Source organism: Ostrinia furnacalis, unplaced genomic scaffold (assembly GCF_004193835.3).
Source record: "Ostrinia furnacalis isolate ACB-3 unplaced genomic scaffold, ASM419383v2 OfSCF3022, whole genome shotgun sequence".
Lineage (NCBI taxonomy): Eukaryota > Metazoa > Arthropoda > Insecta > Lepidoptera > Crambidae > Ostrinia > Ostrinia furnacalis.
Genome location: NW_021133261.1, coordinates 644,875 through 662,303, shown reverse-complemented (window position 1 = coordinate 662,303; position 17,429 = coordinate 644,875). Strand labels below are relative to the sequence as shown.

General features: G+C 42.1%; 1 protein-coding gene across 1 annotated transcript; it reads left to right on the top strand.

Annotated features, from left to right (window-relative positions):
- The first annotated feature begins 109 nt into the window (after positions 1-109).
- On the top strand, positions 110-12,923 carry LOC114357090 (DC-STAMP domain-containing protein 2). Its single transcript, XM_028310548.1, has 7 exons — positions 110-561; positions 5,320-5,470; positions 7,684-7,843; positions 10,327-10,563; positions 11,111-11,324; positions 11,633-11,786; positions 12,741-12,923. The coding sequence occupies exons 1-7, from the start codon at positions 143-145 to the stop codon at positions 12,921-12,923; spliced, it is 1,518 nt and encodes a 505-aa protein (XP_028166349.1). The 5' UTR covers positions 110-142.
- The last annotated feature ends 4,506 nt before the right edge of the window (positions 12,924-17,429 follow it).

The following is a 17,429-nucleotide window of genomic DNA, read 5'->3' as shown; positions in this document are numbered from 1 at the left end:
GATTTTGACAATTTTCGTTTGAGTAAATCGAGGAATCTTCTGTGTTCCCAAATGGGTGATTTAAATAATTCATATCTTGGAATTTTATTACAATCACGATGAATTCCAACGACACAAACATTAACTAATAAAAAACAAAAAAATGGCGTACTTCGCCCTTCTCTGGAAGGCAAGGACCATAGAAAAATACAGGCAGAAGTATGAATCCGAGAAGATCAAGACCATCATGCTTGCCAACACTCAAATACCAAAGCAGTCTTTGTCCCAAAGATGGAGGCATTATCGATATGACACTCAGAAGCGCATATCCAGGACATTTAGGAAGTGGTACCCTGAAGGATCATCGCTATCAAACTTTATTTACTACCTCAAAACCGATCAGACGTTCCCCAACTTCGTCTTAAAAAGTGTTTTAGGATTCTTTGGCGGCACGATCCTTACTTATTTGTGCTTCATGTTCTTTGTTTTTCAACTTTCAATATCTTTGATCCATGCCACTATTATGAGTTCAATCATCGGTGTTCTACTTACTTTGGGGCTGGCGTTCAGTTATAGGATTCGGTAAGATTTAATACAATAAGATTTCAACTTTAGATAGTTTTGTACCAGAATAATATTAAGTATTGTAAGTAGGTACCTAGCTACTTACTTACAGTTGTTTGTTAGATTCATAATCTTATTTCTGACAATGTTTAAGATAAAATTATCACTTCACGGGATTTATTGCAACAATATCAAGAATAACAATAGAAGAGCGCCAAGCACTTAAAGACCTGCGACAGAACCAGGATATACTCGTTCTGTAAGCTGACAAAGGCAACGCCACTGTAATTATGAATACTGAGGACTATGCCAGTAAAATTGGAAATATGCTAGCTGACACGACAGTATACAAACCAGTGTCATACAACCCTACTGCCAGAGTGACACGACGCATTCGCGCCCTCATCCAGGAGCACCGAGAGCTATTTACAGAAGACGTGTATACATACTTGCATAAAGCAAAAAACGTACAGCCACCAAAACTATATGGTCTGCCTAAAATACATAAGAGCAACGTTCCACTTAGGCCGATCGTGAGTCAAATTGATTCACCTACATATAAGTTGGCAAAACATGTTGCTGGAGTGTTGCAGCCATTAGTTGGGAAGACATCGTCCTACGTGAAANCAATTTTTAAGTTCTTTTTTGAGACAACAGGTTCATAAGCGGTTTAGGCGTGAAATCATAAAACGAAGACAAACATACAGAATTAGTTGCACTTAAGTTGCGCCGCTGGACTATAGTTGTGACACAAGCATATTTAGCTTACCACGAGGGGTTACAACTTACTTATTTCTTTAAAAAAACAACGCAAAGCGCTCTGCACCGTGTAGCAATCACCTTTATGTGACGTCAGACAACGAAACCCAAGTAGCATCAGATTATCTTCATAAGGCATTGAAGATATCTTGAAGACTAATAGACTAATTCCAGCCGTTGTCTTGGCCAAGACAATAGTCGCACTCAAGAAATCTTGAAGTTATCCCCCAAGACAATGGTAAGCAAAAAAGGGCACAATCCTTTGGAAATCACTGAGACAGAGTTAAGACAACGCTTAAGGCAGATTTAAACCCTAATTAAGAGTGTAGTTTTAAGAATTTCTAAACAATTACTATAATATATCTTGTAGTATGACTGTAGACAAGGAAATAGAGTTGAAGATATCTTGAATACTTATTTAAGACTAATAATTATTTTTAGAGCTAAGGTTTATTTAACTTCATGAAGAACTATGTAAGACACTTTTTATTAAAGAGGAACTTTAATTTAGAAAACATTGTGATCTTTAACACTAAATCAACTTTAGATAAAGGTTAATGAAAATGGCGATTACATTATTTTAATAAGTAATTTATATTATGTCTAGAAAAGACCGTGAATGTCATTTTTGCATAGGAAATATAAAACGCAATGTGGTTTCTCGTGTAAAATCAATGGATAATGTTATAAAACAGGAGGGCCTTGAAAAAACCTAATAAGATCAATAAAATATTACGAAATTGTATTGTATAAATAAAAGTTTGAGGTTATAAAATAATGTTTTATTTTATGCAAACATTCTTAGACATTTATACAACTAGAAATAGTGTAACAAAGACGTACTTCAATTTAAATGTCCTCTTGTTATGATATTATTGGTTAATTTCTGATTTATTTTTTGTTACACATAGCTCATAATGGCGGTAATTCTAATTTGTCTTAATGTAGCAAGAGTATAGAAGATTTTGAATTTGTAAGTTTAGTAAAGAAAGAGTTGAGTCAAGTTATACTTTACATAGTATTAGTTAAGAAACATTAGATTTAACTTACACTTAAAATTCACTTGATGAAGTATTACTTAAGTGCATGTGGTATCAAGTAGATCTTTAGTTTTAATTAGTTAAAACTAGATAGTTTTCATTCTGTCTTAGTCTTGCTAAATTATTGGTGCTGCTATACATTAGAGAACAATTCATTTACTAACATATTTATTAATTTTATTTTATTTTAATTCTAATGGGACTAATTAGTTTTTACGTTTTTAGTTTTATTATGACATATAGGGGAAAGTTCGGTATATTGTACTGGTGGGTAAATTGCACCACCCATATTTCGTAAAGTATTCTTTGAACTCTGTAATTGCTACACTCAGCGATAAGCAATTAAATTAATTGAATATCGGCCATATATGATTTTTGCCGTGTGTTCATTACACATGACATATTTTATTGTGAAAAGTTTTTATTTAATCGTTTTTATGGATTTTTTTTTATCCACAACGATGAAGCTCTTGGCCTGTATCTCTCCTGATGGTAAGTGACGATCAGGCCGAAGGTGGAAGCGAGCTTCGCCCGGAATCCTCAAACACGGAGGAACTGGCTATCTTACCTCTAACTGCCGGAACACAATAATGATGTTAACATTGTTGTTATGGCGACAGACTTAGGTAAGATGGTTGTAGCTGGCCAGGCGGATTTAGAACAAGCCCTACCACCTACCAAACCGAACAGAAAAATCTGCCCCCACTAGAAATCACTCTGCGTCTGAAGCAGGTGGTCTTACCACTAGACCACAGAGGCGGTTAAAGAGGAAAGAGAGGAACTTTTAACAATTTGTAATTTTGTTAATCACACAGTGTTTCTAATTTATTAAATGAGAAGATTGAGAATCGTAAATTAGTGTGGATTACAATTATTACAAATATTTTTCGGTAGTTATTATGTTAAGATTTTTTAAAAGTACCTACTGTCACCTAGTTAGTTAAATTGTATAATATCATTGTTGCACTCAACTTTACCATATAATTTTGTATCAAAAATTAATGCACGCAGGTGCCCGCGGTTACGTGATCCTGTTTTATCGAAATCGTCCCGTTAAGTGTATTTTTTCTCAAAATGTACTAATTCTAGTAAAAAGATAATTAACTTAATCTTCAGAAAACTATTTCTAGGACAATGGTCTTTAAAAAGTCCTAAGTAAATCTACGAATACTTTATTTACTTTGCAACACTTAAATAATACTTCATCTATACTATTTAGTATTAAGTGAGCATACAAAAAATCTTAATTTAGTAAAATAAGATTTTTTTAAATTAAGCTAAAAATAACTTAAGACCAAATTATCTAAAGAATACTTAACTTGGTTTTGGGTATTCTTAATTTGCTTAAGTAGCGCTCGATGAAGAATATAAAGTCTTAAAGAAAAAATCTCTACTCTAAGTGTATTTGGTTTTAGCTTAAGTGTAAATTTAGATAGAGTTAAGACAAGTTAGATTTTGCCATTAATACCAATTGCTACTTGGGAAGCAAAACAATGGAGCATCTTATCATTGCAGAGATAGCCGCCAGTCTTGTATTGTCGCGTTGTAATGAATATAATATTACAGTACTTATTATTATTCTGTGATATTACGCCAAATAAATGGCCGCGCCTCAATTGTGGGGAGTCGGCACACAAATGAGACTGTCCAGATAATACGTTTGGGAAATATTAGACAGCTATCAAGCGTCTTCAATAATAATAGCCTTTATATTTTCCCACAATCAAATTCATAAAAATGATAAGTACGTGCTTTATAAAAAAAAACCGGCCAAGTGCGAGTCGGGCTCGCACACCGAGGGTTCCGCCGTACAAACGTAGCGGTTTACAATTTATGACGTATTAAATCAAATTACTTACTTGATTCCGTTGCGAGTAGTGGCGAATTTCAAAATATGCAGTATGATTATTTTTTATTTATTTATTTTTCCTATATTTGNAAGCCATTGAAATTAAAAAGCATAAGAATTTCAATCGAGAAGATGGATTTAACCTATCATCAGCGTGGAATCCGGTGATAACGAAGTACAAATCGCGTTCTAGGCCGTCTCAGAGAAACCCGGACACTGTTAGTGTAGTTTGTCGGACTGACTGTACCACTGACGAAAATATTGTGCAAATGCGGGTGGGTGAAGAAAACTCATCGCGCCGGAGCAGACGACGCCGCATCTCTTCAGTCTGCCCGCGACCATGACTCGTGCAACCGAGCCGAAACGTCGGGAGGGTAAATATTATTTGCCGTTAAAATAGATATTGTTGCAATAAATCCCGTGAAGTGATAATTTTATAGTAAAAAATGCAACATAATAGTTTAAAATGTTTAAGATGCCACAATTAGTTCATTTGTAGACAAAGGGCTGGCTATCCCCCAAGGATTTCCACAAAGACCGGTTTTGCGCTGCCCATATCCAGGTGCTTGACGCGACCTTTACCAGATCGTTGGTCCACAATGGGAATCCTGCCAACACTAAGTCTTCCGGCTCGCGGTAAAGCCACAGTGTATTAGTCGTTCTCTAGCAAAAAAGGTTTCACCCAATCAAATACCCATCTTCATCATCATCATCGACGGATTAGCAAGCTGAAGTGGCAATGGGCAGGGCACATAGTACGCAGAACTGACGGCCGATGGGGCAGCAAGGTTCTGGAGTGGAGGCCGCGTACCGTAAAACGCAGCGTGGGACATCCACCCACAAGATGGACCGACGACATCATAAAGGTAGCAGGAAGGCGCTGGACGCAGGCGGTCGCTATCAACCGGGCAGCATGGAAAGCATTGGGGGAGGCCTACTATGTTCAGCAGTGGATGTCCTATGGCTGGGATAATGATGATGATGATGAAATACCCATCATAAAGGTAGCAGGAAGGCGCTGGATGCAAGCCGCTACCAACCGGGCAGAAATCATTGGGGGATGCCTATGTTCAGCAGTGGACGTTCTGTTGTTACAATGATGATGATGATGAAATATTCATCTGGCAGGTGTCTGGTGTTCCTCCTGATTCCCCAGTTCTTCTCTCGAGTGGGGCGTTATACCCTGACCTGCTATGCATTGGTGCTGATACTGACTGGCCCTGCTACGAATACCCTCAAGAACTCTGAAGTCCTTTCGGAGTCTTTGGCTTGTGGACAGGTATTAAGACTCGTTTATGCACTAGGATTGCCTTAGAATAGGATCACCCTCATTCTTCCCGGTAACATAGTAAAAGACGACTAAGGGAACTAATAATGGGAACGTCAGGCTTCAAAAGACCGTCTGGCGATCAAGGGGAGTGTAGGACAAACCCAGGGCTAATTTACCAGAGGTAAATGGAGGGTTTCAAAGCCTAAATTAGAGAGGGTCGTGCTCGAGCAGGGAAGTAAAACGATGACGATGGTGATGTCTAATGTAGAGTAGGCTTAGAATATTAAGGCGTTTCTTGGGCAATGATATCTATTAGGTTTTTGTAGGTAGGTCCCGCCCTTCTGACGGGGAGAATCCCACATACATAACCCGCTGGCTGATGGGAGAGTCACTGGGTAATGAGTCAAGCAAAATACTAAGAACATGGAAGTACTTTGTTCAATCACGTCATGTTCATTTGTTACCTGGGTTTATACCTACTCTTCGTTATCAAGTATAGTTAAGTAAGTACCTAATGCTCTCAGTGAGAACTGAACCTAACACAATAACGCGATGGACTGCTGACAATAGCTCTGAGTCTCGCTCCATCTAAATTATTTATGGCGTGATCATTCAAACAGGGAGTGAACCCTATAAACAATGTTCTTTATTAATTTCCCCATCTCACGACTGCAGACGGTACAGTCCTGCTCAAAACTTTGTAGACAAAAATATAGTTCGTTAAACGTAAATAAACGTTACTGACTGACTACTGTACTGTACTGACTGAGATGGGGGAGATGAAAACGACTGACCAACTCAGCATTTATCACATTGACGTCTTTGATTGATACTTACTTACTTGGTTTTAAAGCACAGACATTGATAAACATTTATTTATTAGTAAAATTCATAAAATTCATTTATTTTTGCAAATAGGCTTTTAGAAAGGAGTTATTCGTCATCTCGCACCTCTAAAGATGCGAGTTGGCACCTTCTGTTTTTTATGTCATCAACTCGCACCTTTTTGAAATCTGACGTGTTTATGTATCCTAGTCATCTACAAAAATACTTTTACACGTCCCAATATTAACCCTACCACTGCTTCGGGACAATAAATGGGCAGGACAGTACCTAGAGCAAGTTAGAGTACGCCTCTGTGGCTACGATTTGGCCGTGTTCCCACCACCAAGATTTTCAAAGTAGGTAATCTTTCTGTCAAAAGATGTTTCATTGATGATGAATGAGTACCATTTATGGTAATGTCTTTTGAACTTTTATTTTATAATTTTATCTTTCTGACTGGTGTCATCATGCATAAATAAATAATCATTTATTCTTGCCGTTTTCTCGGTGTTTTACTTTCCGCTAAGCTTTTTCCCGTCGACTGTACCAAAACGAAATCAAATTGAATTTGCTTCGGCTTCTGAACCCGGCCCCCCACGTCTGGCATGAATCTAAACGGTTCAAAGTACAATAAGAACTTTATGCTCTTGATTTAAATGTCAATTTCCTTTGTTGTATGGATACGATAAAATAGTTCTAGAAACCATAAGAAAGTGATAGAGCGTATAAATGGAAATTAAATTCATAATTCAGGCACATATTTCAGAAATTCTTATGGCTCAGTTACAATAAGCGAGTAAATGACCGAGACGAAGTGCGAGCACGTACACCGAAGTATCGACGATCCACGGCGAAACTAACTGAAAATATGCGTGTTTACACTTTGTTTCGATAAATTTCCCGCATAGTCATAGTGTAACTGCGGCATTAGAGATAGGTATTGCAGATCGTAGTGTACAGACGACAGCACATGAGACTATACATTTTTATTGCAAAATAGCCTGTATTACAACGAAATAAAAGCCTAGCCATAGTGTTTGGATAGACGTTTTGGCGTTTGTACAATAAAGAACAACTAAAATTAATGGAGTGATTTAGATGGGAATCGAACCCACTACCTTTCGCGTGACGAGCGGTTATTGTACCTACCTAACCACTGAGTTATTAGTACATTGAACGCCTGTTGAAATATTCCAAGTATTTTTTCAGTCATCTTTCTATCAATGAACTTTCATGACACCCAAAGTGGCCTAAAATTTCACAACAAAGACGCGTTGCGAACTTTTTGGCTACTTTGGGTGTCCCGAACTATTTGACGCTGACTGTTGTTGACTCTGACCTACCTACTTTGTATCCAGCGTAACATCTACATGTACCTCTTTCCTTCACTCTTACAGGAACAGATAAAGACAAGTGTAAACCAAATCAACTCTTTGAGGACTAAACCATTGAACAGCCTGAAGGATTCCATCAAGCTGATGATAGACAGGCTGAGGCAGGTCGCCGTCAAGGTCAAGCAGATGACCCTGAAGATCAATAGCCTGGTTCTGAATATTGGTATGGAAAAGATGAAAATAATAATAATGTCATGGGCGTTTTAATACCAATATTCATCTGGGATACTTCTTTTTATCTAATCTAATCATCTGAACTATAAAACATATAGCTAATGGATTAGGGACTTACCAACAACGTCGGTCGAGTTATTTGCGCACCTTGCTGGAATGCGACTCTCTCGCACTCACCTCGCCTCGTTCGTACCAAGCGTCGCGTCCGGGTTGTAGTACCTAACGTACAAAGGCAATGTAACGTGGGTTTAAAACTTATGCGTCCAAAAAGTTACTGTATTCGCTCACCTCTCCAGTGAAATGTGGGGGACGCTACAATCTAGCTTTAGCGTTTCGGGCAATCTAAGTATTCAAAACCTTGTTACTTAGTAGGTAATCGTACCATTCACTTTGATAGCGAGTGAGGTAGGTACTAACTGCTGTACCTAATGACTCTTATGATTCTCTACTAACATTCTTAAACTCGTGACTTCTCTAAGTACCAGACTGTTCGGGTAAAGCGCATTCCCACAAACAGCAGTCGAATGAATCGATCAACCTTGCCGTATTCGGGTCACCGCGATTATTCCGATTACGTAGAAATGAAACACACACTTGACATTTTTCACATTGAATCGATTGGCATAAGTTTCCACAGAAGGTGGAAGGAAGGGGTGGTTAACTTTTGCAACGGAACATTGATCCATCTTTATAAGCCGTACTTACTTTTTTGGTAATATGACCCAGTAGCCCTAGATGTCAATGAAACATTACTACAAAGGATGAGGGGCACTTTTCTATGGAATCTGGGCGTAAAACCAACAGAAATGTAACTACTATTATTTGTTAGGACTTAGTATCAGAAACATATTTTTATATAAATAACTAACAAAAACTCCCGGGTTTGCTTGGAAATTGACATAATGTATAATAGTCATAGGTGTTTTATTGCGCAAACAAAAAATATAATCAATTAATATACCTACATTGATACATTAAGTTATTTATCAATTATTATGTCCAACAGTTAAGGAGTGGGGCCAACAAATTGTATCAAATAAGTCCATGTTCTACATTACGTGCGTGTGGTCCTACGCACGTAATGTAGAACATGGAACGTAAATGTACGTAATGTAAATGGAACCTACTCGTAGGCCTACCATTTAGAGAAATGAAATGAACACAGTCATGTTTCAATGGGATTTCTACCAGTTAAGCTGTGGTGTTGTCGCATAATCGATCACGGATCGATTATTAATCGATATTGCCAAATAACGATTTATCGATTAACAATTCGATTAATCAATTTTATTGATTACCATCATTACTATCATTTGATTATTAATTCAATTCCGTATTTTCAGCAATATAATCGATTATTTCAATAGAATAATCGATTATGATTTATTCGGTATACATACTTAATAAATCGATAGAATCGATAGTACGATATGATACAATACTCTCAATATGATCGATAAAAGCAATCTAATTGACCTAATACTACACTCAACATCAAATAAACCGCACCTTCCGCGACGCGAACTTTTAAGATTTTCTTCTGACACAATCATGGTACCCCAACAATATTGGTGTTATTTGAAAGCCCAATAAATATCCTTAAAGAAAAATACATTTCATTTCTAAATAAATGATTAACATATACCATAAATGTGACTTGAAAATAGACCTCACTTTGGGCACACCTCTGGGATCAATTAGACCAATTTTTATGGTTATAAAACCAAATAAAGATCTCACGTGTCCTCTTTAACAGATGGATAGCGATTAATCCCAACTTAACAATTTTGTAGTCATAAAAAATGGCTATAGCGTAACTACCTATTTTTTGAAGAAGTGACTCTGGATCCTTGTAAAGACACATTTTTGGGGTAAAAACCTTTCCATTAATGAAATGAAGTTTAGAACTAGGCTTTCAAATGGTACCAATGTTGGTGGGAAGTGGGGATGCATACGTTTGATAAGTGCTTGTCGCGGGAGGTGCGATTTATTTGATGCCGAGTGTATTTTTATTACCCTAATGTGATGAGAAATACTATGGAAACTTTGCATATTCAACGACCTCTATCTCCGTATCCCCGCGTATTTCAGGATTGTTGTCATACTATGAAATGAACTACTAGTATTAAGCTTTAATTTAGTATACTTTTTGTTTCTGTTGGTTTAACGCCCAATATGCCCATCATCCTTTAACGACCTTTCCGTGTCAAAAATAAGCTCCATTGTCAGTGGATCTCCTTCGGTTTGTCATCGTCGGAGGATTTGATGAGTGCTACTGACATTTTGGGCTGACACTGTAGGTTTGTTGTCAACACGAAAAGAAGAAGAAGTGGATCCTCTTACAAAAGTAGAGCAGGAAGGCGCTGGATGCATGCAGTCCGCTACCAATCTGGAAATCATTGGGGGAGGCCTATGTTCAGCAGTGGATGTCGTCCTGTGGCTGAAACGATGATCAATCTAACCATGTTGCAGCACAAGTCATCCAGTCGGGCTTTCTCTGGCTCAACTCCTTGACTTCCACCTGCATCAAAAAACTGGGCAACCCTTACGAAAACTACAGCAAATTCGACAAAGAGGCAGTCTTTACTGAATTGATGGACTTTTTTGGAGCAAATGCTTCCGAATATGAAGAAACGAAGTTGAATCATGGAGTTGTTTGTGTGTTTATAGAACACGTTAATGGAGATATCGTGCCGATTATAAAAAAGAGTGAGTATTGAAGTACCTATACACAATTTCTGATTTCTGATTCACAAACCACCTATTATCCGTCTCTGTGGTTTAGTGGTAAAACCACCTGCTTCAGTTCAGACCCAGAGGTCCCGGGTTCGATTCCCGTAGCAAAATTTTAGGTAGGGCTAGTTCTAAGTCCGCAACACAACAATATTAAACAGCATTGTTGTGTTCAGTTAGAGGTAAGATAACCAGTTCCTCTTTGGTTGAGGATTCCGCGTGAAGCTAACCTTAACCTTGGCTTATAGCTTATTGACCATCACTTTTCATCAAGTGACATACAGGCCTATAGCTTCCTCGTTGTGGATAAAAAAACCCTGATCTTCATGCGGAAACAAACATCTTTGAGGCCCGGATTCTCCAAAGCGAAGATGAGGTGTGTAGGTATTTAAATAACCAATCTCATTTCCGAACCGAAGCTGAGCGGAGAGATGATGTGGAAATAACGAAATCTGATTAATTCAAATACATCTCCTCTGATGTAAACCAGCAGGCCCTAGATTGTACTCCTACGCTTTTCCAGGATTAAGGAACTACTCCGATCGCATCGCAAACATGTTCTCCATGAGGGTCCACGTTCACCATTCCTACTCGTTCAGCAGTAACGACAGCCGTTCAGCCAGCCAGGTGGCTGCCGGCATCGTCACTGAGATCAGGAAGCGGGCTGATCCGCTGATAACCTGGCTGTCTTGGAGCTCGTGTGTGACGAGCTTGTTCTTACTGCTGATAATATTCAGGTTAGAAAGAAAGCTTTTAGGCAATCTTTGGTATGTTATGTTGCTCTCTTGTAATTGTAGTTCTTAATGCTGCTGTAGCAAAAGTCACCTCTCTTAGGCTCTCCAGAAAACTAGAAAGTAAAATCTCTTGGCGTACATAAGCTTGGTCTTTAGAAGTCGATTTTCCTGACCATTCAATTACAGAACCTCATTTGCAACTTCAATTACCCGTATTGTATTAAATCAGGTAGGTACTTGGCAATGCACGTAGCTGATCTTTTATAGTAGCCCTTAAAGCTGAGACAAAACATAGTTTATTTGGTTTTCAGGGCTAAATACTACCAGCACATGTTTGAAACGAGGTCCCGGTTTGACAATCGGTATATCACGAAAGAGATACGAGATCTGGATTTAAAGAGATTGAGGGAAGGCAGAGAGACGATCTTACCACTCAATAGAAGAGAACGAGCAAAATACGTTACGGTAACTTTTCCAGAATCTACCATAGTCCTCAACGGCGCATGCATGAAGGTAGAGCGCGAGAGAAGGGCGTAGGTATAAGCGTTAGACGACAAAGCATAGGGAGGAGAAATGAGTTAGATAACGAAAGAGAAAAAGATTTGTCTAGCTAGATGGTAACCCTAAAGCCTAAAAGTTGAGAAAGTTACGAAAGTTTTATAAATCTACCCCAAAGTTACTTATACAGATCTAGCGTTTAACTCAGCCTGTGCCTGAGATATGGGACCGGCACCACAGAATAATAATAAGTACTACGTACAGAAGTTTTACTTCGCGAAGGTATTTAAAAAAATGTATGCTCAATGTCATTAACAATATGGTGTAATTTAGCCTGTCTCAAAAGTCAAGCACCATTTTATTGACAAACGTCAGTGATCGGCACTGCGCCGAAGCTATAGGGCTGACTTCGGTAAAATGATGTGACGTGAGGTGCCAAACTGCGGAAAATGGCGGAGGAAATATGATTTAGCATGAATTATCATGAACAATATTAACTACTTATTTACCTCTCAGTGTCTTGAGGCAACTTAAAAAAGTACATTCTGTGTTTTTATTATTATTTAGGCAGTTAAATACTGCACATTATTTAGTACACCATTTTCTTTATTTTCTTCTATCATACACAAGAATACGCGTGCGTGAGTCAATGTTCGCTCGTATGTGAGGCCTTGTCGAATAGTATCCTGTAGGTGGGCCATCGTGCGTGTTTTGTTTTCGATGTAAACTCACGGAGATGAACAGGCCTGCCGGCACGGGGACATTGACATTAGTATGACGTGACAGGACATACAAATCTGAAGTCTCGCTTACGTTTGACCGTCACAAAGTCATCCTCCCGTACCGCTCCCATACCTCAGGCGTTGACTGAATTAAGCATTAGACCTATGGTTTATGTCGATGATATAAAATTATTTTCAGACCACCTCCTTCAGACTTGTGGCATCAGAGAAAGTGTACCTGAACCGATCGGTGGTGTTCATGTCAATAACCACATTCAAGCTGCTCATCCACATGGTGGCGGATTACAGCCTGTACTGGGTGCTGATGACGATCAGATATCATGGGCGGATGCAGTCTCTTATCCATCGTAAGTTGAGTTAGTGTATGAAAGACCACTAAGTCGCTGGCATAGCCCGACGGATTAGCAAGCTGAAGTGGCAATAGGCAGGGCACATAGGACGCTGAACTAACGGCCGATGGGGCAGCAAGGTTCTAGAGTGGAGGCAACGTACCGGAAAACGTGCCTTAGGACGTCAACCCACAAGGTGGACCGACGACCTCATAGCTAGTAGGAAGGCGCTGGATGCAGGTCTCTACCAACTGGGCAATATGGAAATCGTTAGGGGAGGCCAATGTTTAGCAGATGCCATGTTTGCTGTGGCTGAAATGATGATGATGATGAAAAACACCATACTTTTGGATCTCTCTTGATTAATCTACTAAAATTATTCTTGAAAAATTAAGGGTAATTTTGATCTTCTATATTTTAGCTGGTCATCCTACTGCTGGAGCACACAATATATCAGGGTCTGGTCCTACAGCAGATCTTCTCAAGTCATTACTGGTCTCATTCGGTGTTCTTTTGGAATTTCCTGCCTCTACTCCTGTATCGTGCCTTCCCAACCCTCACCCACCAGACTTCAAACGGTACACTCAAATTGGTGAGTAATCCAATTTCATACCCACAATGTTGGCTATACTTAAAGGGCAATGGAGCATGCTATGCGCGGAGTTTCCCTGCGTGACTGAATCAGAAATGAGGACATCCGTAAGAAATCTCACTCACCACTTGCTCGTAGAACTAATGGCCGCTGGGGCAGATGGGTAGATATAGTGTGGGTAAGCCTCCTACTAGATGGATGGACGTTCTGGTAAAAGTCGCGGGAAAACCTGGATGCAGGCAGCGCAGGACCGGTCTTTGTGGAAATCCTTGGGGGAGGCCGTTGTATAGCAGTCGATGTCATTTGGTTGAAACAAACGAATGTTTCTCTAGTCTTAGAATATTTGCCCTTTTCTGTGAACAAGGCCNAAAAAATTTTTCGGGCATTATTTTTTAACGGATTTGTGATCAGTATCAGTAATATAGTCACCTCTGTAAATATGGCAAGAATGCAAAGTAACACCCTGTATACTTTGTAGGGCAACAAGCCGATGACGTCGCCATTTCGCCAACTCAATTGACTGACTAATACCAATTTCAAAGCAACGAAATTTTTTAAATAAACAATGAGGGCTATCGTTTTAGCGCTCACCAGTTAGCGCCACTGTAGAGTAAGGTCCTGTCACTTGCTAGTAGCGAAGACAGTGGCACCAACTGGTGAGTGCTTAAGTGGTAGGAGGACTATCGCATTTGCACTCATCAAGATGGCGCCACTGTAGAGTAAGGTCCTGTCAATCGCCAGGGGTGCCAACTGTTAAGTATAAATACGATAGCTCTCATTGACAAAGACTTCCCCCAAGGATTTCCAGAACGACTGGTCCTGCGCTGCCCGCATCCAGGCGCTTCCCGCGACCTTCACTAGGTCGTCAGTCCACCTATTGTGAAAACTAATTGAATTTTAGGGCTATGATGAAGTGTTCTGTTAGTTAAATTGTACCCTTTTTTTTTTTTTTTTTTTTTTTTTTTTTTTTTTTGTACGTGGAAAAAATGCATAAAACTGCATACCCGCCGCTGTGGTCAGGCGACGGGTTATGTGGGGCTCTCCATGCCAGAAGGGCAAGGCCTACCCACTAAAACAACCACGAATGTCCTTCTTTCTGGGCATAGGGGAAATGCCGGTATAGCGAACCTTGTCCCGATTTCCGCCTATGCCCAGTTTGTCCAGCAGTGCGGACCCACCTTTTGTGCCACGGACATCGAGTGCGCTTTCGCGCATACTATGTACAGAACTATACAAACATACAGAATATTTACAATAAGATATTATTTACAATAACAATTATTTACAATAAGATCCAGTCAACAGGTGTAAAGAGCCTGTCGACTGGCGCTCATCAGTCCTCTCCTAGTTAACTATCAGAGACGGCGCGCAAAAGCCCGCCGCCTCTGGCCCACCCTCTTGCGGCGTATGGGATCGGCAGAGGGATCCTCCTCCCTTTCCCGTTCCGCTGCCTCCTTTGTGGCAATCACAGCTTCGCAGAAAGCCTTGACCGCGTCCCATCCTGGTTTGCTGCCAACCATGGCCTTGATCATTGCCGGCAGTGTAATGTCCAATCCGATTGCCGCTTGGAGCCTGGCTCGTTGCGGCGCCCACGCGGTGCACACCTCAAGCGTGTGCTCCGCCGTATCTACCGGGTCATCGCAGTGGTGACACGCGGTGGTCCTCTCGCGACCGATGCGGTGCAGGTATTTCCCGAAGCAGCCATGTCCGGTCAGTACCTGCACCATCCGGTAAGTGAGAGGACCCTCTCGTGCCTCCAGCCATTGTCTTAAACAGGGCTGCAATGCGGTGACTGTGCGGTGTCCTGCGCTAGGCTCTGCTAGCCAGTCTGCCCACTCATCGATGATTGCTTCGCGCGCCTCCTCACGCCAGTGCTCGACCTCGCGAGGTGCTGGAGGGTTACCGCTGCTCCTCGCGGCAGCGGTTCGGTGGTATACCTCTGCCAGCACCTCTGCCTCTAGCTCCCACGGGGGAGTACCTGCCAGTGCACACGCAGCCTCACGGGAGACCGTGTTGTATGCGCGTACTAATCTTTTGGCCATAATGCGTTGTGGCCTCCTCAGAGCCGAGATGTTTTCCCTTCCTAGGGCGTCTACCCAGATGGGTGCTCCGTACAGGGCCATAGATCTTACGACCCCTGCAAATAGACGGCGGCATCCCATGTGTGGGCCTCTCAAATTGGGCATAATCCGGCATAAAGCCCCGGACACTCTAACTAACTTCGGGGACAGAACCTTGAAGTGAGCCTTAAAGTTCCACCGGCTGTCGAGTATCAATCCAAGGTATTTCATGGTAGACTCGACAGCGATGGAGATGCCACCCACGACAATTTCTGACCCTACTGGGGGCCTTTTGCGTGGCCCATGGAAGCAGATGGCCTCTGACTTGTGCAAGGCCACCGTGAGACCAAGGCGTCTGATACGTCCGACGACTTCCGCTACTCCTGCCGTTGCGCGAATCGCCGCTTCCCTATAGGTCTTATCTTTGGCTATAACTAACGTGTCGTCTGCATAGCAGACGATCTTGATGCCGGGCAGCTGATTTCCTCTGATGGCCCAGTCATAGCCGATATTCCACAGGAGCGGCCCTAGAACCGACCCCTGTGGAACACCGCACTCTACTGGCCTTCGGCCCCACCCGTCAGCCGTCGGAAAGATCACCTCTCTGTCTGCTAGGTAGTCCCGGATAATGTTTTGTAAGTATTGAGGGACCCTATGGTGCTTCAGAGCCTCCTCTATGCAACTGTGGGGGATACTATTAAAAGCATTGGAGATGTCCAACGATACCGCCACAACGCTGCCCCCTCTAGCCACCTCTCGCTCGGCGACATTCTTAACTTCGGCTATGGCGTCCACTGTGGACCTGCCATGCCGAAATCCGTACTGGTTTGTGGCCAGATTTGGCCCTATCTCTTCCAAATGCCTGATGAGACGGACAGCAATGACCCGCTCGAAGAGCTTTGCCGCCTCATCCAACAGGACAATGGGTCGATACGCCGACGGGGAGTCCGTAGGCCGACCCTCTTTTTTTAGGAGGACGAGCTTTCCTATCTTCCATTGTAGTGGAAAAATTCCTCGGCTCAGGCAAGCCGTCAGCAGCGCTCGAAACCGCGGCTCCAGCCCGTTTTTTAGGGCGAGCACGAGGGCCTTCCCTGGCACTCCATCCGGTCCAGGAGCGGTTTTCTTTGCCTGAAGGCGCAGAATCGCCCCTCCTAGTTCTCCCTCTGTGACGTCAGGGGCTTCACCCGTATCTGCCTCAGCCGCACTGTACCTTACCGGCGGCGTGAAATCCGGTCTTGCTGGAAAAAGGGCCTGAACGACAGCACCAAGAAGGCCAGGGTCCATACTGGTAGTTATTGGAGGAGCCCATGGACGAAGTTTACTCATGACGAGCTTATAGGGCCTCCCCCATGGATCCTGTTTCAGGGTGGAGAGGAGCTCCTCCCAGGCGGCGTTTTTAGCCTCCCCTATCGCACCCCGCAGCTCCTTTTTGGCACTTTGGTACAATCCGTACAGCGGGGCGTCCTGCGTCTCGTCTCTGCGTTGTCTTCGACGGTGTCTAGAGTAACGGCGTCTGGCCGTGACACAAGCCTCCCTTAGTTGAGCCAGCTCAGGGGACCACCAGTACACGCCTGTGCGTGACGGCAACTTCCCTACTCTGGGCATTGCCGCATCGCACACGCGTGACATGGCCTCACGGAGCCAATTGACTTCGCTGCTGGGCTCAGTTGCGTCCGACCACGGCGACCAGCTTTCTATCAGTGACGCAACTGCTAAGGTGTCTCTGTCCAGTTTCTTCAGAGCCCATCGTGGACCCGTCGTCTCTGGGGAACGGTTCGAATAGCTCGGGACGGTGAACCGGAGGGGGGAAATGTCGAAGCATATGTACCTATGATCCGACAAAGTCTCGACCTCCTCCAGCACCTCCCAGTTCTGTACCCGGCTCG